The 23,778-nt window shown below is 36.9% G+C and overlaps 1 protein-coding gene across 1 annotated transcript in view; it reads left to right on the top strand.

Moving 5' to 3' along the window:
* The first annotated feature begins 4,581 nt into the window (after positions 1–4,581).
* The window catches only part of ZNF569 (zinc finger protein 569), a 91,586-nt gene continuing 72,389 nt past the window's right edge, over positions 4,582–23,778 (top strand). The window contains exons 1-2 of the mRNA XM_068991960.1: positions 4,582–4,723; positions 17,300–19,141. Of these exons, the coding sequence (XP_068848061.1) occupies positions 4,582–4,723; positions 17,300–19,141 (1,984 nt within the window). The remainder of the gene's footprint in view (positions 4,724–17,299; positions 19,142–23,778) is intronic.

Below are 23,778 nucleotides of genomic sequence, written 5' to 3'. Positions count from 1 at the left end.
CTCTTACTTTGAGCTTCATTTGTTCTTTGGCCAGCTCTTGAACATGGGAACCTAAATCACAGATGGTATATCTCTCTTTTTACCTATCATTTAAAGCTATAAATTTTCCTTTAAATACTGGTTTTGCTACAGCCCACAAAATTTGGTAAGTTGCAGCTTGTGGAATCTTAATTCCCTGACCTGAGATTGAACCCATGCCCCCTGAAAGAGAACCGTGGAGTCCTAACCACTGGACTTCCAGGGAAGTTCCAATAAATTGTGTTTTCATAGTCATTCAGTTCAATCTATTTTCTAATCTCCTGTGATTTCTTATGGGTTACTTAGAAATATGTTTAATTTGCAGATATTTGGAGTTTCTACTAAAACTCTTGTTATTTCTAATTTAATTGTGTGTGAACCAAGACCAGAAAATATACTCTGAATGACTCAAACTTAAAATATTTTTAGTACTTTGGTCATGGTTATCCTAAGGGAGTTGCAGTCCAGGACTCAGGCCCCCTCGCCAGTCACGCTCTTAACGCACATCTGCCTTTCTAACCCAAGTGCCTCCATTATAATCTCTCTTTTTAAAGAATACATTTAAGTTATTTACTTATTTGGCTGTTGCTGTACACAGGTTTTCTCTAGTTGCAGAGAGCTTTAGTTGTGGCGCTGTGCTTAGTTGCTCTGTGGCATGTGGGAATCTTCCCAGACCAGGGATTGAACCTTTGTCCTGTGCATGGGGCAGGCAGATTTTTATCCACTGTACCACCAGGGAAGTCCTTCAATACCTCTTTATCAGACACCTCTGCCAAGAGTTCCTTATCATGGATAGGGAGGCAAACCTTGATACTTTGTCTCCATTGTGACTTGGTACTCAATACTCTTCTACTCCTAGCCCTTCCGCCATCTCCCTCTCCATGAAATGGGAGGGGCCTCTTTTTTGAGTACTCCTTTGGCAGTGAGATGATTCCATGCGTCTGTATTTATCCTTCTGATCCTCTTTAGGTGCTGTTTCATGGGGGAAAATGGAACAGTAGGGGAGTCAGCACTTTCTCTTGGCTAGCCTCTTGCTTATACTAGCTGATTAGTAAGTGATTAAAGATTAAGGGCTTGACTGCTACTTTATTTTGGCTGTTGTCTTCATCAGCTTTTCTAACAACTGGCAGTTCAGCATATCTCAGCTTTTGACAGTTGAGTGTGATGTTCTTGACAGTTGGGTATGATAGCAATTATATCACAGTGCTTGATGGTTTTGAATAAATCCTCTATATTGTTACTAATTTTTAAAAATCTTTGTTGTATCAGTTATTGAAAGAAAGATGTTAAAATTTCCAAATCTGATTGTAGATTTGTCTGTTTCTTCTTTTAGTTCTGTCAAGTTTTGCTTTCAGTATTTGATTTTTTTTTCTTAAGTCTCTACACATTTAGGATGGCTATATTTTCTTGATAAATGTATCATTTATTTCCAGTATTACTCTTTGTCTTGAAATCTATTTTGCCTTATATTAATATGAGTACACAAGCTTTCTTATACTTAGCGTTTGTATGATATATATTTCTCCATTTAACTTTTAACTTATCTGTGTCTTTGTATTTAAAGTGTGTTTCTTATAGACAGCATATAGTTGGAATTTGCTTTTTGTCGTTTTGATATTGTCCTTTTATTGAAATAATTGGATTATTTACCTTTAAGGTAAGTAAAATTTAGTTTAAACCTGCCAGGAATGGGAGCATCCACATATGTTTTTTAAGAAAAACTTGGCACTGTTTGGAGTTTAATTAGTTCACTTAAATTTGTATCTTTAGCTCTGTGATGAATTTTTAATTGTGATTTTCATTTCACCTGAATTCTCTTTTATTGTTGTGATGGGCATAGTTACCTATTGCAGCTGGAAGAAGTGGAGTTTCTAATTATTTGTTGAGCACCTGTATCAGTGATTTTCTGTAGAGGCACTGACTTTCTGCAGGGATGTTTTAGAAATATAACTGGGTGCTTGTCAATGTTAAGATAACTGAACTGAGGGTGAAGGCTTCTGGCTTTTGAAAGACTGAAGCAAACCATGAATCTAGATCATACGTTTGACAGCTTTTCTGTATAGGGCTAGACGGTGCATATTTTAGGCTTTATGGGCCATATGGTCTCTTGCAGCTCTCAACTCTGCCATTATAGTGTGGAAGTCACCAAAGACAGTATATAAATGAATGAGTATAGAGTATAGATGTATTTCAGTAAAGTTTTATTTTAAAAAATAGTTGGTGGGCAATAGTTCGCCCAACTCCTGATCTAGATGTCTTGCAGTGCACAACAAAAAAAATTGTTCAGTGGCCTACAAAATGAGGACCACAGCTGGGGGCGGGGTGAAATGTGTTTTTTATTATTTGGGTCTAGAATCTCTCACATACTTTTCAAATTGTTCAACTTTTCTCTTTTACTATTAATTGCATAGTTTTGCTATTAGCTAAATCTTCCAGGAATGCTATCATAGTTTGATAAAAGATTGTACTTTGTTTAATTCAGAAATTTACCGAGTTTTAAAAAACCATTTAAAAAAGTTACAGCACTGGTGGCAACACTGCTTGTGATATTTGACTTGCCAATTATCACATACTTGTAGAAGTCTCTATTTGTAGTTAATGCGTTTCCTTGATTCTACAGACACAGATACACACACACACACACACACATATGGCCTTTATTTTAAAATGTCAACTATAAATAAATGATGTCAACAACATGTTTTTTGTGGTTGTAAGCATAAGTATTTAACTGTACCTTCTGTGTTGTTGTGTATGATCATTAACATATTAAAATATAACAGGTGGGCATTCTCTCTTATTTTTGGTATGAGTGAGTGAAGTCGCTCACTCGTGTCCAAGTCTTTGCAACCCCATGGACTGTAACCTACCAGGCTCCTCTGTCCATGGGATTTTACAGGCAAGAGTACTGGAGTGGGTTGCCATTTCCTATACTGTATATAAATGTGTCTTATTGCCTACAAGTTTTATTTTATAAACAGAGAAGTTGTAAATATTTTCTTTTGTATATTGAGAGAGCATTGAGTTTGACCAGGGTAACAGCTATCACCTACCTGTATCTCCCCTGCTTAGTGTGTATTTTGTGGATAGTAGAAAGAGACAGGAAGAGGAAAACAACAAAGATAACTCTGATTTATCCATATGGAGCTTTGTACAAAGCATGGGCTCATGGTTTTGTTTTTTCCTCCCCAGCACTACCTTTTCCAGACTGTGCTTCTCTAAAATAGGAATCTAGAAGATGATCAATCATGTCTCGCAGCTCTAAAAACCATGGCTCAGGTAAACCAGTACCCTCTTTAAATAATCACGTTTTACAGAGTATGTGCATGTTTGCATTGCTTATTCTGAAAACTTCCTTCCTGACTCACCCCACTCAGGAATGTGCTTTCTGGTTTGTTCCATTGTTATAAGTGATAGTGTTTTCCCTAAATATGCCTTTCTAATCTAGTTTATACTCACATGGTTAGGCAAAAATGCAGTGAGCATCTTTGACTGGGAGCACTGATATAACAAAAGCAGAGACACAGAGATGTTTATACACCACATAGGAGAAAACTTTGAAATTCTCTTTAGACCTTAGTTTCCTCGTTAGACAAGGTAGGATTTGCTCTTGACTGGGCTTTGTGTCCGTACATAGCAAGACTTGATGCTTTGTGAGCTTTTAAGATTATCAGCATGATTAGTTAGGGATTGAATACAGAGGGATCAGGGATCTACCCTGGGAATCCGTGATTGACCAGTACCAATAACATGGATCATTTTGAGATTCAGCATGTTGGGCTAATCTTAAATGTGTAAGTTTAGATTATCCATACCACCTTTCTGTTGCTTGGAATAAGGAACAAGGCGAGTTTTTTAAGTGATGAATAGTAACAAGAAAGATCATTATTCATATGATGATGCTGTTGAGAATTATAAACTCCCAAAAGTAAGAAATGCTTATGAGGTTTTTATATAACCTAAAGTGTTTAATGATGCACACTTACTAAGTCAGATATATTCATTATATGGAGCTATTGTACAGCCTATTTTAAGTATTTATTAAATTGTTGGTAATAGGAAAATGCCTATGATGTAATGTTCTTTTTTTTGATGTGATGTTCTGATATTAATATAATGAACCTGAGGTTTTAGTAAATTCTTTCATTTTTTACAAATCTTATAGAGATTTTATAAGATTTTACAGAAAAATTTACCAAATTTTTTCCTTCTTAAATGGAGAAGAAAGAGAAACTCGCATTTATTGAGCATGTATGGTATATAAGATACATATTGTACAGGGTACTTTGTGTGCTATTTCTTTTAATTGGGATGTTGCATTTACTTCATGAATTTCCAGATTTATGTGCATAATGAGATATTCTATATGCAGCAACATAGATGGATAATCTATCTATAGCAATAAGCATAAAAAGAAACTTGAGAAGCACCAATTTGTTTAGTGTCTCATCCATGTAAAAGACTGCCCAGCCAAATTGCTCTGTTCCCTTCTTTGTAGAGAGCTCTCTCCATCATCTCCCCTTCCATTGAAAAAGTATTTTCTTTATTTTCACAACTACTATTATGTTTCTGTTTCAGAGATCAGTGCTGTTCAGAGATGTTGCCATTGACTTCTCTCAGGAAGAGTGGGATTGCCTAGACTCAGCTCAAAGGGATTTGTATAGAGATGTGATGTTGGAGAACTATAGTAACTTGGTGTCACTAGGTAAGAACATCTACCCCTAGTATTTCAGGATCTATCTTTGGAATGGCTGTTGTCGTTTCCATTATTTCAGGGTTGTTTTTAAGTAATTAACTGCATTTTGTATTATTCTCAAAGGAATAGTTTTAAATTGCTAGAAGTAGAATGGATAGTTTCATTCAGTTCAGTTCAGTTGCTCAGTCATGTCCAACTCTTTGTGACCCCATGGACTGCAGCATGCCAGGCCTCTCTGTTCATCACCAACTCCTGGAGTTTACTCAAACTCATGTCCATCATGGTAGTGATGCCATCCAACCATCTCATCTTCTGTCATCCCCTTCTCCTCCCACCTTCAATCATTGCCAGCATCAGGGTCTTTTCCAATGAGTCAGCTCACCACATCAGGTGGCCAAAGTATTGGAGTTTCAGCTTCAGCATAAGTCTTTCCAATGAATATTCAGGACTGATTTCCTTTAGGATGGACTGGTTGGATCTCCTTGCAGTCCAAAGGTCTCTCAAGAGCCTTCTCCAACACCACAGTTCAAAAGCATCTATTCTTCGGCCCTCAGCTTTCTTTATCGTCCAACTCTCACATCCATATATGACTACTGGAAAAACCATTGCCTTGACTAGACTGAGCTTTGTTGGCAAAGTAATGTCTCTTCTTTTTAATATGCTGTCTAGGTTGGTCATAACTTTTCTTCCAAGGACTGTGGTCTTTTCCTTTCATGGCTACAGTCACCATCTGCAGTGATTTTGGAGCCTCCTAAAATAAAGTCAGCCACTGTTTCCACTGTTTCCCCGTCTAATTGCCATGAAGTGATGCGACCAGATGCCATGATCTTAGTTTTCTGAATGTTGAGCTTTAAGCCAACTTTTTCACTCTCCTCTTTCACATTCATCAAGAGGCTCTTTACTTCTTCTTCACTTTCTACCATAAGGGTGGTGTTATCTGCATATCTGAGATTATTCATATTTCTCCCGGCAATATTGATTCCAGCTTGTGCTTCAGCTAGCCCAGAGTTTCTCGTGATGTACTCTGCATATAAGTTAAATAAGCAGGGTGACAATATACATCCTTGATGTACTCCTTTTACTATTTGGAACCAGTCTGTTGTTCCATGTCCAGTTCTAACTGTTGCTTCCTGACCTGCATCTAGGTTTCTGAAGAGGAAGGTCAGGTGGTCTGGTATTCCTGTCTCTTTTAGAATTTTCCACCATTTGTGGTGATCCACACAGTCAAAGGTTTTGGCATAGTCAGTAAAGCAGAAATAGATGTTTTTCTGGAACTCTCTTGCTTTTTCCATGATCCAGCAGATGTTGGCAATCTGATCTCTGGTTCCTCTGCCTTTTCTAAATCCATCTTGAACATGTGGAAGATCATGGTTCATGTATTGTTGAAGCCTGGCTTGGAGAATTTTGAGCATTACTTTACTAATGTGTGAGATGAGTGCAGTTGTACAGTAGTTTGAGCATTCTTTGGCATTTCTTTTCTTTGGGAGTGGAATGAAAACTGACCTTTTCCAGTCCTGTGGCCACTGCTCAGTTTTCTAAATTTGCTGACATATTGAGTGCAGCACTTTCACAGCATCATCTTTTAGGATTTTAAATAGCTCAACTGGAATTCCATAACCTCCACTAGCTTTGTTTGTAGTGATACTTCCTAAGGCCCACTTGACTTCACATTCCAGGATGTCTGGCTCTAGGTGAGTAGTCACACCATCATGATTATCTGGGTCATGAAGATCTTTTTTGTATAGTTCTTCTGTGTATTCTTGCCACCTCTTCTTAATATCTTCTGCTTCTGTTAGGTCCATACCATTTCTGTCCTTTATCGAGCCCATCTTTGCATGAATTGTTCCTTTGGTATCTAATTTTCTTGAAGAGATCTCTAGTCTTTCCTATTGTATTGTTTTCCTCTATTTGTTTGCACTGATTACTGAGGAAGGCTTTCTTATCTCTCCTTGTTATTCTTTGGAACTCTGCATTCAAGTGAGTTGGAACTCTGCATTCAAGTGAGTATATCTTTCCTTTTCTCCTTTGCTTTTCGCTTTTCTTTTCACAGCTATTTGTAAGGCCTCCTTAGACAGAAATTTTGCTTTTTTGCATTTCTTTTTCTTGGGGATAGTCTTGATTGCTGTCTCCTGTACAGTGTCATGAACCTCCATCCATAGTTTAATTGGGCACATTTATCTCCTCTATCCTTAAATATAATTGCTTATCTTCCTTCTGTCTTCCTTCCTGTCTTCCTTGATGATCAGGGCAGAGAAATGAATTCTGGGACACTTGCAGTATTGCCAGAAAAAGCAAGCTATGATTCATTGTTACAATTTAGATCTACCAAAGCAACTCTAAATGTTTTTTAAATAGGTGCAGAAATGTATGGTTTTTCTGACAATATAAGAGCTTATAATTAATATAGTGAGACAGAGGATCAATGCATTTTACTAACTATTCAAGTAAACACAGTTCATTACAAAAAAATTCTCTTATTTGTGTTCTGTAGTTAAATATCATATTTTAAGAACTGTGTATTTTACAAAGAATGAATATACTAGAACTGCCTTTTATTGGAAGTTAGCTCAGGAAGAACCTGTGATTATCGAAGAAAGTTGATTTTTTTCCTATAGCAAAATAAGGAACAGAGCCTATATCAATGAGAACTTTAATAAGTGATTTTCCTACCTAAATAATGACTTTAGTCCTTGGACTCTTCACGTCACTAGCATATAATTGTCTCTTGCCTCTTCCCTCCCCTTCCCCCGCCCCATAACAACCCTTTTATATAAATTTGAGGGTCAGTTACTTTCCAGACTTTTCTGTATTTAGATTTATTGTCTCCATTTCAAAAAATATGTTTGTTTATTCAAAATATATTTATTTTTTGGGAAGACTATTCTCTGCCAATGATTGTAGTAGGCACTGGAGAAATAATCATCTAAACAAGGACCTATTCTGCTGAAACATACATTCTTGTGGGAGAAATACAAAACAATAAGGAAATAAAAATATGTGTGTATGTGTGTGCATGTATGTGTACATGTATTTATTTAATAAATATAGCAATTGCAGGTACCAATAAAGAGTATGAATAAAGGTAAAGTAGAATAGACAAATAACTAAATGGCAATTGGAGGGGTGCATTATTTTAGGTAGATTTTGGAAAAACCTCTCTAAGAAAGTAATACTTGAAGAAAGACTTTACCTAAATAAGGCCGTGAGTCAGGGAGAACAGTATTCCAAGTAGATGGAGTATTAATAGTAAGTATAAAGGGCTTGGGGTGGGCATTAACTTTGTAGAAAGAATAGGAAAACATTTATCTCAAGAAAAGTGAACGACAGAGTAATAAGAAATATAGTTAAAGAATAGAAAAAAAAAGAGTTGACATTTTATTCTCTAAGTTGATGCCCTCTGAATCCTGGCCGAAGCAAATGCATATTGTCTCTGAGGCAAAGTAAGAGGGCTTTAAAATTCTCACAAATTAAAAAAAAAAAAAATTCTCACAAATTAAGATCAACAAAAGATGAGCTCACAAATATCATCAAACTCACAAGGAAATAGGTCACAGGTGAGTGATAGATAATCTAAGGAAACAACAGATTATGTGGCAAATGATTTCACATATTGGAATTTTTAAATGTAAGTATAAACTAGTGGTGAAATATTCAAAGAAATAAACTGAATCACAAAAATGACAAGCAATAAAAGGTTTTTATAAAGGAACAGATTTGGAGGAGAACCAAATTGAATATTTCTAAATGTTCTGTTTAGTTCTTTTAAAAAATATAATCATTCTAAGATTGATAATTTGCATGGAAATTATTCTCGTTATAAAAAGACATAAAAGATAAGCCTTGAATTTGGTGAAGATACTTGCAATGCATATTCAGAAGAATTAAATTAGTATGTGGAATATAAAAATCTTGTATAGATGGTTAAGAAAAAGGTAAAAGACATTTATAGACAGTTCAAGGAAAAGGGAATGCAAATAGCCAATAATCATGAAAAACTTTAACCTCATTAGCAGTCCAGAAATGCAGATTAAAACCAGTGAGATAATTGTTTCACACACACTAGATTGGCAGAAATTAAGAAGTATGACAGTATCAAGTGTTTACAACTATTTAAGGCAGAAGTATTATATACCTCATTATTCACAATAGGAAAAAAAATGGAAATGACCCAAATGTCTGTCAGCTGAATGGATGAGTAAAGCTGATATATCCTTATAATGGAGTATTAGTCAGCAATTAAAAAAGAATAAAGTTGTGATACATACAACATGGATGAACCTTGAAAATATGCTAAATGAAAGAAGCCAGACCCAAAGACTATTTATATGATTGCAGTTAAATGAAATGTCCACAGTAGACAAATCCATAGAGAAAGAAAGTGTATTAGTGGTTGCCCAGCCCTGGGGTGGGGGCTGGGAGGTGAGGGTGGATAGAAAAATGAAAATGGGGAAGTTGAAAATGGCTGCTAATTGATATGGGGTTACTTATTGAAGTGATAAAAATGTTATAAAATTTGATTGTGATGATTGTTGCACACACAACTCTGAATATAGTAAAAACTGTTGAGTTGCATGTATCCTAAATGAATGAACTGTAGGTATATGAATTATACATGAGTAGATCTGTTTCTTTTAAGAGTTCTATACCTTACTGACATTGGTATCAGTTGGAATAACCACTTTGGAAAACTATATAGAAATTATTTCCAAACTTACATATACTTTGGAAATAGCAGGGTTCCTTTTAAAATTTCAGGTCCAAAGCCACAGCCCAGACCAATTAAATCAATGAATACAGGACACCGATATTATTTTTTTGAAGGTTCCTTAGGTTGTTCAAGTAAATGTTCTGACATGTTTGGTAACTAATATGATATTATCTGAGAATTTATCTTTTAAATTTAACTGTTATTGTCAATATGAATATGTTTGGGTTTATTTCTCTCCTGTTTTAATGCTTTAGGTTTACTTTTTTTTTTTTTTGAATGTGTGGCATGCAAGGTCTTAGTTTTCCAGCAGGGATTAAACCTGTGCCCTCTACAGTGAGAGCACAGAGTTTTAACCACTGGACTAGCAGGGAATTCCCTTGGCTTAATCTCTTGATCTTCTTTGATTCCTTTTAAAATCTTTCCTTAATTGGGATGGGTAGAGTTATTTTTTTAGGTCCATTTCCTCCCTTCTTTAGTTTGGAAGACATATACCATTTATATGCTCTTACTGGTTATCTTTAATTTTTTATCACATGCACTTTATTCATTTTAATGCAGATGCAGTTTTGTAGTTTCCAGTAATTGTAATATTTGAAAAATTTTACATTTTAAAGGAAGTTAAATATTTTACTAGATATTAACTTTTAATTAATAATAAAACAGTTATTCTTTCCACATATAATATTTGGTTTGCATACTGCTTTGCACAGGTCTTGTGATAAACTATATGCCTCACTCTCATACCGAGGATTTCAGGGCCGACAATTAAAAACCACAGATATAAAGGATTGTTCAGTTCAGTTCAGTCACTCGGTCGTGTCCGACTCTTTGTGACCCCATGAACCACAGCACGCCAGGCCTCCCTGTCCATCACCAACTCCTGGAGTTTACCAAAACTCATGTCCGTCGAGTCGGTGATGCTATGCAAGCATCTCATCCTCTGTTGTCCCCTTCTCCTCACACCTTCAATCTTTCCCAGCATCAGGCTCTTTCAAATGAGTGAGCTCTTCACATCAGGTGGCCAAAATATTGAGTTTCAGCTTCAACATCAGTCCTTCCAGTGAACACCCAGGACTGATTTCCTTTAGAATGGACTGGTTGGATCTCCTTGCAGTCCAAGGGACTTTCAAAGAGTCTTCTTCAGTTCAAAAGCATCAGTTCTTCGGTGCTCAGCTTTCTTTACAGTCCAACTCTCACATCCATACATGACTACTGGAAAAACCATAGCATTGACTAGACCGACCTTTGTTGACAAAGTAATGTCTCTGCTTTTAAATATGCTGTCTAGGTTGGTCATAACTTTCCTTCCAAAAAGTAAGCGTCTTTTAATTTCATGACTGCAGTCACCATCTGCAGTGATTTTGGAGCCCCCCAAAATAAAGTCAGCCACTGTTTCCCCATCTAATTGCCATGAAGCGATGCGACCAGATGCCATGATCTTCATTTTCTGAATGTTGAGCTTTAAGCCAACTTTTTCACTCTCCTCTTTCATGTTTATCAAAAGGCTCTTTAGTTCTTCTTCACTTTCTGCCATAAGGATGGTGTCATCTGCATATCTGAGATTATTCATATTTCTCCCGGCAGTCTTGATTCCAGCTTGTGCTTCAGCTAGCCCAGCGTTTCTCGTGATGTACTCTGCATATAAGTTAAATAAGGAGGGTGACAATATACAGCCTTGACGTACTCCTTTTCCTATTTGGAACCAGTCTGTTGTTCCATGTCCAGTTCTAACTGTTGCTTCCTGGCCTGCATACAGATTTCTCAAGAGGCAGGTTAGGTGGTCTGGTATTCCCATCTCTTTCAGAATTGTCCACAGTTTGTGGTGATTCACACAGTCAAAGGCTTTGGCATAGTCAATAAAGCAGAAATAGATGTTTTTCTGTAACTCTTGCTTTTTCAATGATCCAGCGAATGTTGGTAATTTGATCTCTGGTTCCTCTGCCTTTTCTAAAACCAGCTTGAACATGTGGAAGTTCATGGTTCACGTATTGTTGAAGCCTGGCTTGGAGAATTTTGAGTATTATTTTAGTAGCGTGTGAGATGAGTCCAATCCCTTTCTTTGGGATTGGAATGAAAACTGACCTTTTCCAGTCCCGTGGCCACTGCTCAGTTTTCCAAATTTGCTGGCATATTGAGTGCAGCAGTTTAAAAGCATCATCTTTTAGAATTTTTAATAGCTCAGCTGGAATTCCATCTCCTCCACTAGCTTTGTTTGTAGTGATACTTCCTAAGGCCCACTTCACATCCCAGGATGTCTGGCTCTAGGTGAGTGATCATACCATCGTGATTATTTCGCTCATGAAGATCTTTTTTGTATAGTTCTTCCGTGTAGTCTTGCCACCTCTTCCTTATATCTTCTGCTTCTGTTAGGTCCATACCATTTCTGTCCTTTATTGAGCCCATCTTTGCATGAAATGTTCCCTTGGTATCTCTAATTTTCTTGAGGAGATCTCTAGTCTTTCCCATTCTATTGTTTTCCTCTATTTCTTTGCATTGATTGCTGAGGAAGGCTTTCTTATCTCTCCTTTCTATTCTTTGGAACTCTGCATTCAAATGGGTATACCTTTCCTTTTCTCCTTTGCTTTTCACTTCTCTTCTTTTCACAGCTATTTGTAACGCTTCCTCAGACAGCCATTTTGCTTTTTTTTGCATTTTTTTCCCATGGGGATGGTCTTGATCCCTGTCTCCTGTACAATGTCACGAACCTCTGTCCATAGTTCATTAGGCACTCTCTATCAGATCTAGTTCCTTAAATCTATTTCTCACTTCTACTGTATAATCATAAGGGATTTGATTTAGGTCATATCTGAATGGTTTAGTGGTTTTCCCCACTTTCTTCAATTTTAATCTGAATTTGGCAATAAGGAGTTCATGATCTGAGTCACAGTCAGCTCCTGGTCTTGTTTTTGCTGACTGTATAGAGCTTCTCCATCTTTGGCTGCAAAGAATATAATCAGTCTGATTCCCATGTTTACCATCTGGTGGTGTCCATGTGTAGAGTCTTCTCTTGTGTGTGTTTGTTATTTACCTTGAAATGAATTGGTGGCTGCTGTGGCAGTGAGTAGAGATTTATAAAAAGGTGAAATTGACATGTTTATGTCAAATACACATTTCATTTTCACAAAATTCTTACTGGGATTGTACCAGCAGTGTGTGACTGTACTCTTTTTCTACACTTTGATGAACACTGGATAATCATTACATAAAAATACGTGTCAATTTGTAGATAAAAAATTGAATGACATGAGTTTAAATATTTTGGGAGTATTTCTGTCTATTTTGGTCATTTAGTCATTACCATTATTGTTTGTGTCACTTAACAAATACATCCTTAAGAAAAGTGACAATATCTCCCTTCTCCCAGGACAATATAAAGAATGTTAGAATACTTTCATTTTGATTAATCTTTCCTATCTGATATGTTATTGTTGACTAACATTTTAATTGTTTCCTTTAACCCCCCACAGTGGGCATTAATTTTGTTTTGTAGTGGTAGTATTTGGTTGTAGATTTATTTACATGATTATTCTTTTATTTGCACACTGTTCCTTTTCCATCATACCTTCCTACTGGGATTGTTTTATTTATCATTAAATACATTAGGCAAGACCAATTATTAGTAAATACTCATTTTATATTTTTTGCTTCACCTTTATTTTTACCTGATGATTTAAGTGGGTATAGAATTATATGCTGACAATTATTTTTTTCTCAGCACTCTGAAGATATTATTCCACTGTCTTCTGGCTTCTGTTGTTGCTCTTGAGAAGTCTGCCATCTGTCTCATTGTTGTTCCTTTTGTAAGTAACCTGTATTTTCTCTCTGTTTTAAGATATTTTCTTAAGATCTTAATATAATTGATTATACTGTTTTCTTTATTTCTAGAACTTTGTTATTTTCCCTCTCCTTTAGATGTTCTTTTTTCTTCTATATATTCTCTTCTCTCATTTTGATTTTGTATTTTTATATATTTCAAGCATTTATGTTACATGTATCATTCAATAATTACAGTTCCTGGGAAACCAGTCTAATTCTTCAGTTTCTTGCAAGCATGGGGGCTCTTGTGTAATGAATTATCCATAGTATTTTTTCTTCATTTGATAGAGATTCTAGGGCAAGATAAAAATGTTCCTTGTCATTTTCCTTTGAGGTTAGATGGATCTTTTTCCTTTCCTTTCTCTGTAGGCCTTGGACAGTTTGATTTTGTGAAAGGAAGCAGTGCCAGTCCTTGACCTTTTTGTCTCTTGGGTTTTTTCTGTACCGTTAAGATACAGACATTTAGGCAAGTGAAGTCAGCAAATGTCCCAAGGGTAGGTGTGACTGCAGAGCATGCTAACCTCTGGCTTCTGATGATCTCTTCATTTTGCCCCCTTTGGATCTGCTTTACTTTTTTTTTTTTTTTTTTTTGAGGACTTCCCTGGTGGCTCAGACAGTAAAGCCTCTGTCTATAATGCAGGAGACCCAGGTTTGATCCCTGGGTCGGGAAGATCCCCTGGAGAAGGAAATGGCAATCTACTCCAGTACTATTGCTTGGAAAATCCCATGGACAGAGGAGCCTGGCAGGCTACAGTCCATGGGGTCGCAAAGAGTCGGACATGACTGAGTGACTTCACTTTCACTTTACTTTTTTTTAAACTGTGGAATACTTGTAAAAGGAATACTTGTAATACTTTGTGATATATTACCTAGCATTTCTTGGTGTTTTGGGGAAATCTGACCACTGTTCATATACTTGCAGTATTGAATCCTTCTACCTTTGAACATACTATATCTACTTTCTTTTTATGTCCTCTGTAAAGTTTCATTGCCTTTTTAAAAGATCTTGCACATTTCTTGATAAGTAATTTCCTTAGTACTTCATAAATTTTGTTCATATTATAAATAGAAATATTTTGTTCTGTGAAAAAAATTCATAGATATAAATACACATACATAGATAGAGTGAAATATTCATGTCTGTAAATTGATAGTAACCTTACAGAAATATCTAATAGTTTTTCAGTGGATCATTTTGGATTTCTAGGTTGATAATTTGCTCTCCACCTATAATGTATGATCCTTTTCTTTTCTATATGTATCATTAAAAGAAAACTAATCAGTAGAAGGAGTTGAGTATTTGAGTATATTACATTTTTTAAAGTTATTTTTGTTTTTCAAACTAATTGAGGGTGCTTCTAATGTTTAATTTAAAATTTTTCTATTAAATATGTTTATGTAGGTTTCTGGTAAATACCCTTAATTAGGTTAAGGAAGAGCCATTTGGTCTTAGAGGTTTAAATACAGTCTTAAAATACATTTTCTGATGTTGAATTATTTCTGCGTTTGTAGGATAAACCTTACTTGATAATGATGTATTAGTCCTTAAATACACAGCTAGATTATCTGTTGTTAATAGTTTACTTTAAAAAATTTACCTATGTTTATTTGTGAAATTGGATTGGTTTTCCTGAGTTTTCTTTGTCCAGTTTTCTTACCTGAGTTCATTTAATTTTTTAAAATGACTTGGGTGGATTTCTATATTTTTATATGTTCAAGAACAGTTATACGTGATCTTGTCAATAATACTGTCAGTCATCAGTATCTATTGCCTTTTAGGAGCATAGACATTGAACTCAAATTTTAAATTCTAATGTGGTTATTGATGTATATTCATATTTTCTATCTTCATGGGTCATTTAAAAAATTATTTTCATCCATTTCATCATTTTTATAATTTACTATTGAGTTATATATAGTTTTTTTGTCATAAGCACTTTTTAATTCCTTTGGATTTGGGGGACTTAAGGTCTTTTCTTTTCCAATTTTTTGGATTTGTGCCCAATCTGATTTTTTTCCTACATGTCAAAGTTCTATATCATGTATTGGTGTTTGCAAATAATTAACTTGTAGTTTTGCTAGCCATTTCTATTCTTTCTGCATTCTAGTTTACTTGTTTATTGATTTTTAGATAGCTAATTGTTTTATTTCTCTCTCTCCTTGAGTTGAACCTTAATTCTCTTGTTTTTAACTATTTCTTATCTTCTATTAAATGGATTTAAGGCTATAAGTTTTCTGTGGTACATTAGCTGAATCTCATGGGATTTCACACAAGGTTGTTCTTGGTAGTTTTAAATTGTGGGTTTTACTTTTCTTTCATTTTACTTTTATGATAATCATTATATGGAAGTATCTTAGTTACAGTAAATATTTTTTGCATGCTTTTGTAATTTCTAATTTTATTGTAATGTGTTAACATGTCATCAGTTTTACCCATCTACCCATCTTATGTTCCAGTCTTCTCTGCCTTTATTTCTTGTCTGTTTATATTAGGTCCTAAAAGGGGGAAAGATACTGTTCCCTTCTACTTACACAACACTTTTGATCCTAGATGTGTGGATTTTCCCATACCAAGCAATTCTCTAGTTCTTGGTGGATACCAACTGGGTATTCTGCAGTTTAACTCAGTTCTGACACTGACTCCCCAGAGTAGTACAGACACCACGAGTTAAGGGCTCAGTCCAATGAGATTGACCACCACTTCAGATGACAGTTCCAAGTTCCAAGTTGTCACAGGTACTTCTGACTGACTGGCTGTAAATCAGGGTTTCTCAGTGGCTATAAATCTCAGGTTCAATAATTTGCTAGAATGGTTCACAGATCTTAGAGAAACATTGACACTTAGCAGTTTATTATAAAGGATACAACTCAGTAGCAGCTAAATGAAAGAAATGCATAGTTTTTACTGTTTATGCTGGAATCAGCCTATCAATAATCAATACTGTGGCCAGACTAGCCCTTGTAGTTCTTACGATGATTGCAAGTATGTTTCAGTAGTATGTATCAGGAAAACTGAGAAAAAAGAAGTTTATTTACTTACAGGACCTGGAAATTACACAGCTCATCTGAGGCCATACAGCGAGATTGTTAGGGAAGAGAGAATGCAGGAGAGAAAAAGAGCCAGTACACAGGCATGTGTGTGAGCCTGGGGTTCTGGTTTAACTGGGATTAAAGGTTTCACAGGCCCACTCATTAGTGAATTTAAAAGGTGGAATTGGGAGTGTAAAGCGTAGGAAGATAAAAAAACAAGTGGCCCAGATGGTCAGTTATTGAAATCAACTAAGATCTCTAAAACAAAGGAGCTTACTGTGGGGATGCAGCCTGACTCACCCTGCCTCTTTACCTAGTTGTGTGGCTGGCAGCATGTTTATTGGTCCAGACATGCTTGAAATGAATGCCTTGACAATCAAAGTTTAACTCATATTCTTGCATTACAGAAAAGGAAAAAAAAAACTAAACACATGCCAACTGTAAGGCTTATACCATAGGAAGGTATGGAGAAGAGTTGCAGAGCTTCCATACCCTCTCCAGGTATACCACCCTTTTAGCACTTCAGTGTATTCACTGACTCAGAAGCTCTCTGAATCCCTTCCCTTCTGTTAGGGTTTTTCATGAAGGCTTCATTACATAGGCATGATTGATGAACTCATTGGCCATTTGTAATTAATTCAACTTCCAGGGGATCTTCCTGACCCAGGGATAGAACCCACATCTCCTGCATTGGCAGATGGGCCATTAGGGAAGCCCCAGCAACACGTTACTGTGGCATGAAATCAGTTTAGTGGTTTTTGACTCTGTGTGTGAGAGAAGGTGGAGTGGAGAGGAAAAAGATGACTAAAATAGTGTAGTGTAGAATAGAATAGAAAACAGAATAGGCATTGTTTTATAAAACTAAATATATATCAGGTTCTTATGGGAAAGGTAAGTAGTACACAATATTTGGAAAACACTGAGGTTATTTCCTATGGATATTATTTTCATATATATATTTTCATATACAGTCTTTTCTACTATGGAAGTTCTTTTGAAATGACAGCAGAAAATTTTCTCTTACCTTTCAGACTTGCCCTCAAGGGGGGCAAACAAGCTCTTATCTCCAAAAAAAGACATTTATGAAACAGAATTATCCCAATGGGAAATGAGTGCCAGACTTGAAAACTGTGATCTTGAGAACTCCAGTTCCAGAGATTATTTGGAAGTCAAAGGCACATTGGAAAAGCAACAAGAAAATCAGGAATATTTCAGTCAAGGAATGATCATATATGATAAAATGTCTATTTTCAACCAGCATGCTTATTTATCTCAACATCCCAGGTGTCATTCTACTGAGAAACCTTATAAATGTAAGGAATGTGGGAAGGCCTTTAGACGAGCCTCACACCTAACTCAACATCAGAGTATTCATACTGGTGAAAAACCCTATGAATGTAAGCAATGTGGGAAGGCCTTTAGTCGTGATTCACAGCTCAGTCTTCATCAGAGACTTCATACTGGTGAGAAACCCTATGCATGCAAGGAATGTGGAAAGGCCTTTACTCAGAGCTCCCAACTTATTTTACATCATAGAATTCATACTGGTGAAAAACCATATAAATGTGAAGAGTGTGGGAAAGCCTTTATTCGAAGCTCACAACTCACCCGACATCAAAAAGTCCATACTGGGGAGAAACCTTATGAATGTAAAGAATGTGGGAAGGCCTTTACTCAGAACTCACAACTTACTCTGCACCAGAGACTTCATACTGGTGAGAAACTCTATGAATGTAAAGAATGTAGGAAGGTCTTTACACAACTCTCACAACTTATTCTTCATAAGAGAATTCATACTGGTGAAAAACCCTATGAATGTAAGGAATGTGGCAAAGCTTTTATTTGTGGCTCACAGCTTTCTCAACATCAGAAAATACATAATGGGGAAAAGCCATATGAATGTCAGGAGTGTGGAAAGGCCTTTATTCGTGGCTCATTACTTATGCAACATCAGAGGATTCATACTGGTGAAAAACCCTATAAATGTGAAGAATGTGGGAAGGCCTTTATCCGTGGCTCACAACTTACTCAACACCAGAGAATTCATACCAATGAGAAGCCCTATGAATGTAAGGAATGTGGAAAGACCTTTAGTCATGGCTCACAACTTACTCAACATCAGAGAATTCATACTGGTGAGAAACCCTATCAGTGTAAGGAATGTGGAAAGGCCTTTAATCGTGGCTCCCTCCTTACCCGACATCAAAGGATTCACACTGGTGAAAAACCCTATGAGTGTAAGGAATGTGGAAAGACCTTTAGTCGTGGCTCAGAACTTACTCAGCATGAGAGAATTCACACTGGTGAGAAACCCTATGAGTGTAAGGAATGTGGGAAGTCTTTTATTCGTGGCTCACAGCTTACGCAACATCAGAGAATTCATACTGGCGAGAAGCCCTATGAATGTAAAGAATGTAGAATGGCCTTTACACAGAGTTCACATCTTTCTCAGCATCAGAGACTTCATACTGGTGAGAAACCCTATGTATGTAATGAATGTGGGAAGGCCTTTGCTCGTGGCTTACTACTTATACAGCACCAGAGAATTCATACAGGTGAGAAACCATATCAGTGCAAGGAATGTGGGAAGGCCTTCATTCGTGGTTCACAACTTACTCAACATCAGCGAATTCACACTGGAGAAAAACCCTATGGATGCAAGGAATGTGGGAAGGCTTTTAGTCACGGTTCTCAACTTACTCTACATCAGAGAATCCATACTGGTGAGAAACCCTATGAATGCAAAGAGTGTAGAAAAGCCTTTACTCAAAGCTCACATCTTTCTCGACATCAGAGAGTTCATACTGGTGAGAAACCGTATCAGTGTCGGGAATGTGGGAAGGCCTTTACTCGTGGTTCACAACTAACTCAACATCAAAGAATTCATATCAGTGAGAAATCTTTTGAATATAAGGAATGTGGGATAGACTTCAGTCATGGCTCACAAGTTTATATATGAATTACCTGATGCTTGTAATTAATATAGAGAGCCTTCTCTGGTCATTAATTCATTATCATCAAAGAATTCTTAAAATGTAAACATGTAAACACATTTGCTTCATAAAGTTCAGAATCAGTGAATTTGTATGGGGGAAAGATAATGCTAATGTAATCCATGTAGAAAAACCTGTCATTACTGGAAACCTCAACTTTAACAAATTATAATAGACAATAATTCTGTTCATGTAAATATAGGAAGACTTTTAGCCATAGACATATGTCTTTTTCAAAGTCATCTTGACTCTTTCAGTTGCTTTCCTTTGTGATGTTTAACATGATAATTAACTGCTGCTTTGGTTTACACAATTATCAGATAGACCTAAGAAGAATGCCTTCCTTATAAGATTCTCAGAAGTATTATATGTTATTAAATGCAAGGTTCTTAGACCAGTGCCTTCAACACAGCGTATTACAAATATTAGCTATCATTATTACTGGTGTTATTTTAGAGAATTTGCACGAGAAGACATTTATGAGTATAATGAATATTGAGAAATCTTTCATTAGCACTGAACCTTGATTATTTGAGAGGAGGGCACTGTATGCTGTAATGAATATGAGAATGCTTTCATTCACATTTTGTCCCCTATGCTGTAAGAGGAAATTCATAATGTAAAAAAGAACCCTGTAGATTTAATCAGTGAATCGTTGAAGAGATTTGAATTGTAACAAAAGTCCAAAACTCTTATTTTCTGCCATCTCTGACCACTAAGTACGAGTGTTACTTAGAAAGGAAAAAAAAATGAATAGCCAAAATAAACCTTTCTACTAAGAAATTTTTAAAAACTTGAATGCACAGCTTTTGAGTTAAACTAAAAAAACTGATATTATAGGCTATTTTGCAATTAAAAATGATGTGAATCTGTATCAGAGACTATTTCTCTATCTGAAATTCATTCTTTTTTCTTCAGTAATAGAATTCTTGGCTGAAAAACATTCTCAGCCTCCCTTGCAGATCTGTAAGCTAGAAGAAGTGTTTGTCTGAATAGGACATTTAAGAAATAATTTCCTTTTTTGCACTTTTTTGTTTCACTACCTACAATGTGGATATTTAAATCTGCAGCTCTGGCAATTTTGTAGGAACTTTGAGAATGGTATTGAGTATTAAGGATGATGGAGCAGGATTACAGAACATGTCTGCACTTATGTTGATTTTATGGAACAGCCACACCATTTTGGGTCTGCCTGCCTTCTGTATTTCTTTATATAAAATTAAACTTGTTTGTTGATGCTGTTGTCATTGTTATTGACACTAAAAATTATAATGGATATAAAAGTTTGTACCTGAAAGTGGAATACTGTGGGTAAAAGAAATCTCAAATATGGCATTAACTTAGGTGATGGGGAATAAGGATATATGCTTAATTCTGCTAGAGAACTGAAATGAGCAGTCATCTTACAAGAAAGGTCTTATACCAATTAAGGCTTTAATGTTAGAGGAAATGGTAGAAGTGACTCAGAGTGTGTGTGTTGGATATTTTTTGCTGCTTTCTTTCAGTAATATCCTGTGAAAGACATAAGCTTAGTGTAGAATTAGCTAGAGAGAGACTGCTAGCAGAGATTGAAAGCAATATTGCTTTATTAAGAGATGCTGTCTCAGGCCTGCTGGTGCTCAATCCAGGTTAATGGTAACTTCTTAATTTTGGAACTTGTGGGATTCAAAATAACAAAATTGATTCTCTACTCCTAACTGAAGCCACTTTAGAGTGGTCTTCAATAGCAGTCTGAACAAAAAAATGAAACCATTGCCCCATCCATGGAAACACACTGAGTCTCCTTCAAAGACTTTAAAATATTTCCCCACTCAAGCCTGTCATTTTAAAATTAGTCATATTTATAACATTCCAGCTACTGTCATAGCTGTTTAGGATATATTAATGAGAATTCTAGCAGAAGGAGATGGAATAATAAATTGTAGAGTATGTTAGAATAAATGCTATTGGACAGGGTCTTTCAAAAGGAGTTGGGAGGAATATGATATTTGTCGCTATATGAAATAGAATGAAAGTGAAAGCGCGGGCAAGAGGAGCTACTCCACGTCCGAGGTCCGGGGTAGCAGCCGAAAGTGCCAGGCTGCGATGGCACAGGAATGGCCAAGAGGAGCTACCCCACAACTGAGGTCAGAGGCGGCGGCCAGGAGGAGCTACCCCACGTCCAAGGTCAGTGGCGGCAGCTGAGAGGAGCTACCCTGCGTCTGAGGTCAGGGGCAGTGGCCGAGAGTGCCAGGCTGCAAGCAGCCAAAAGGAGCAACTCCACGTCCAAGGAGCAGTGGCTGCGCAGGCACAGGAGGGCCTAGAGGAGCTATTCCACGTTCAAGGTCAGGAGGGGCGGCAGTGAGGAGATACCCCTCGTCCAAGGTAAGGAGCAGTGGCTACACTTTGCTGGAGTAGCTGTGAAGAGATACCCCACATCCAAGGTAAGAGAAACCCAAGTAAGAGGGTAGGTGTTGCAAGAGGGCATCAGAGGGCAGACACACTGAAACCATACTCTTAGAAAGCTAGTCAATCTAATCACACTAGGACCACAGCCTTGTCTAATTCAATGAAACTAAGCCATGCCCATGGTGGAGAGGTCTGACAGAATGTGGTCCACTGGAGAAGGGAATGGCAAACCACTTCAGTATTCTTGCTTTGAGAACCCCATGAACAGTATGAAAAGGCAAAATGATAAGATACTGAAAGAGGAACTCCCCAGGTCAGTAGGAGCCCATATGCTACTGGAGATCAGTGGAGAAATAACTCCAGAAAGAATGAAGGGATGGAGCCAAAGCAAAAACAATACCCAGTTGTGGATGTGACTGGTGGTAAAAGAAAGGTCCAATGCTGTAAAGAGCAATACTGCATAGGAACCTGGCATGTTAGGTCCATGAATCAAGGCAAATGGGAAGTGGTCAAACAGGAGGTGGCAAGAGTGAACGTCAACATTCTAGGAATCAGTGAACTAAAATGGACTGGGGTGGGTGAATTTAACTCAGATGACCATTATATCTACTGTGGGCAGGAATCCCTCAGAAGAAATGGGGTAACCATCATGGTCAACAAGAGTCTGAAATGCAGTACTTGGATGCAATCTCAAAAACGACAAAATTATCTCTGTTCGTTTCCATTCAGTATCACAGTAATCCAAGTTTATGCCCCCACCAGTAACGCTGAAGAAGCTGAAGTTGAACGGTTCTATGAAGACCTACAAGACCTTTTAGAACTAACACTCAAAAAGGATGTCCTTTTCATTATAGGGGACTGGAATGCAAAAGTAGGAAGTCAAGAAACACCTTGAGTAACAGGCAAATTTGGCCTTGGAATGCGGAATGAAGCAGGGCAAAGACTAATAGAGTTTTGCCAAGAAAATGCACTGGTCATAGCAAACACCCTCTTCCAACAACACAAGAGAAGACTCTACACGTCGACATCACCAGATCGTAAACACTGAAATCAGATTGATTATATTCTTTGCAGCCAAAGATGGAGAAGCTCTATACAGTCAACAAAAACAAGACCAGGAGCTGACTGTGGCTCAGATCATGAACTCCTTATTGCCAAATTTAGACTGAAATTGAAGAAAGTAGGGAAAACCACTACAACATTCAGGTATGACCTAAATCAAATCCCTTATGATTATACAGTGGAAGTGAGAAATAGATTTAAGGGACTAGATCTGATAGAGTGCCTGATGAACTATGGACGGAGGTTCGTGACATTGTACAGGAGACAGGGATCAAGACCATCCCCATGGAAAAGAAATGCAAAAAAGCAAAATGGCTGTCTGAGGAGGCCTTACAAATAGCTGTGAAAAGAAGAGAAGTGAAAAGCAAAGAAGAAAAGGAAAGATATAAGCATCTGAATGCAGAGTTCCCAAGAATAGCAAGAAGAGATAAGAAAGCCTTCCTCAGCGATCAATGCAAAGAAATAGAGGAACAGAATGGGAAAGACTAGAGATCTCGTCAAGAAAATTAGAGATACCAAGGGAACATTTCATGCAAAGATGGGCTCGATAAAGGACAGAAATTATCTGGACCTAACAGAAGCAGAAGATATTAAGAAGAGGTGACAAGAATACACAAAAGAATTGTACAGAAAAGATTTTCATGACCAAGATAATCACGATGGTATGATCATTCACCTAGAGCCAGACATCTTGGAATGTGAAGTCAAGTGGGCCTTAGAAAGCATCACTATGAACAGAGGTAGTGGAGGTGATGGAATTCCAGTTGAGCTATTTCAAATCTTCAAAGATGATGCTGTGAAAGTGCTGCACTCAATATGCCAGCAAATTTGGAAAACTGAGCAGTGGTCACAGGACTGGAAAAGGTCAGTTTTCATTCCAATCCCAGAGAAAGGAAATGCAAAACAATGCTCAAACTACCGCACAATTGTACTCATCTCACACGCTAGTAAATAATGCTCAAAATTCTCCAAGATAGGCTTCAGCAGTACATGAACTGTGAAGTTCCAGATGTTCAAGCTGGTTTTAGAAAAGGCAGAGGAACTAGAGATCAAATTGCCAACATCCT

Source organism: Capricornis sumatraensis, chromosome 20 (assembly GCF_032405125.1).
Source record: "Capricornis sumatraensis isolate serow.1 chromosome 20, serow.2, whole genome shotgun sequence".
In the NCBI taxonomy this organism is placed as follows: Eukaryota; Metazoa; Chordata; class Mammalia; order Artiodactyla; family Bovidae; genus Capricornis; species Capricornis sumatraensis.
The sequence above is the reverse complement of the archived record's forward strand: the minus strand, read 5'-3'. Positions and strand labels throughout refer to the sequence as shown.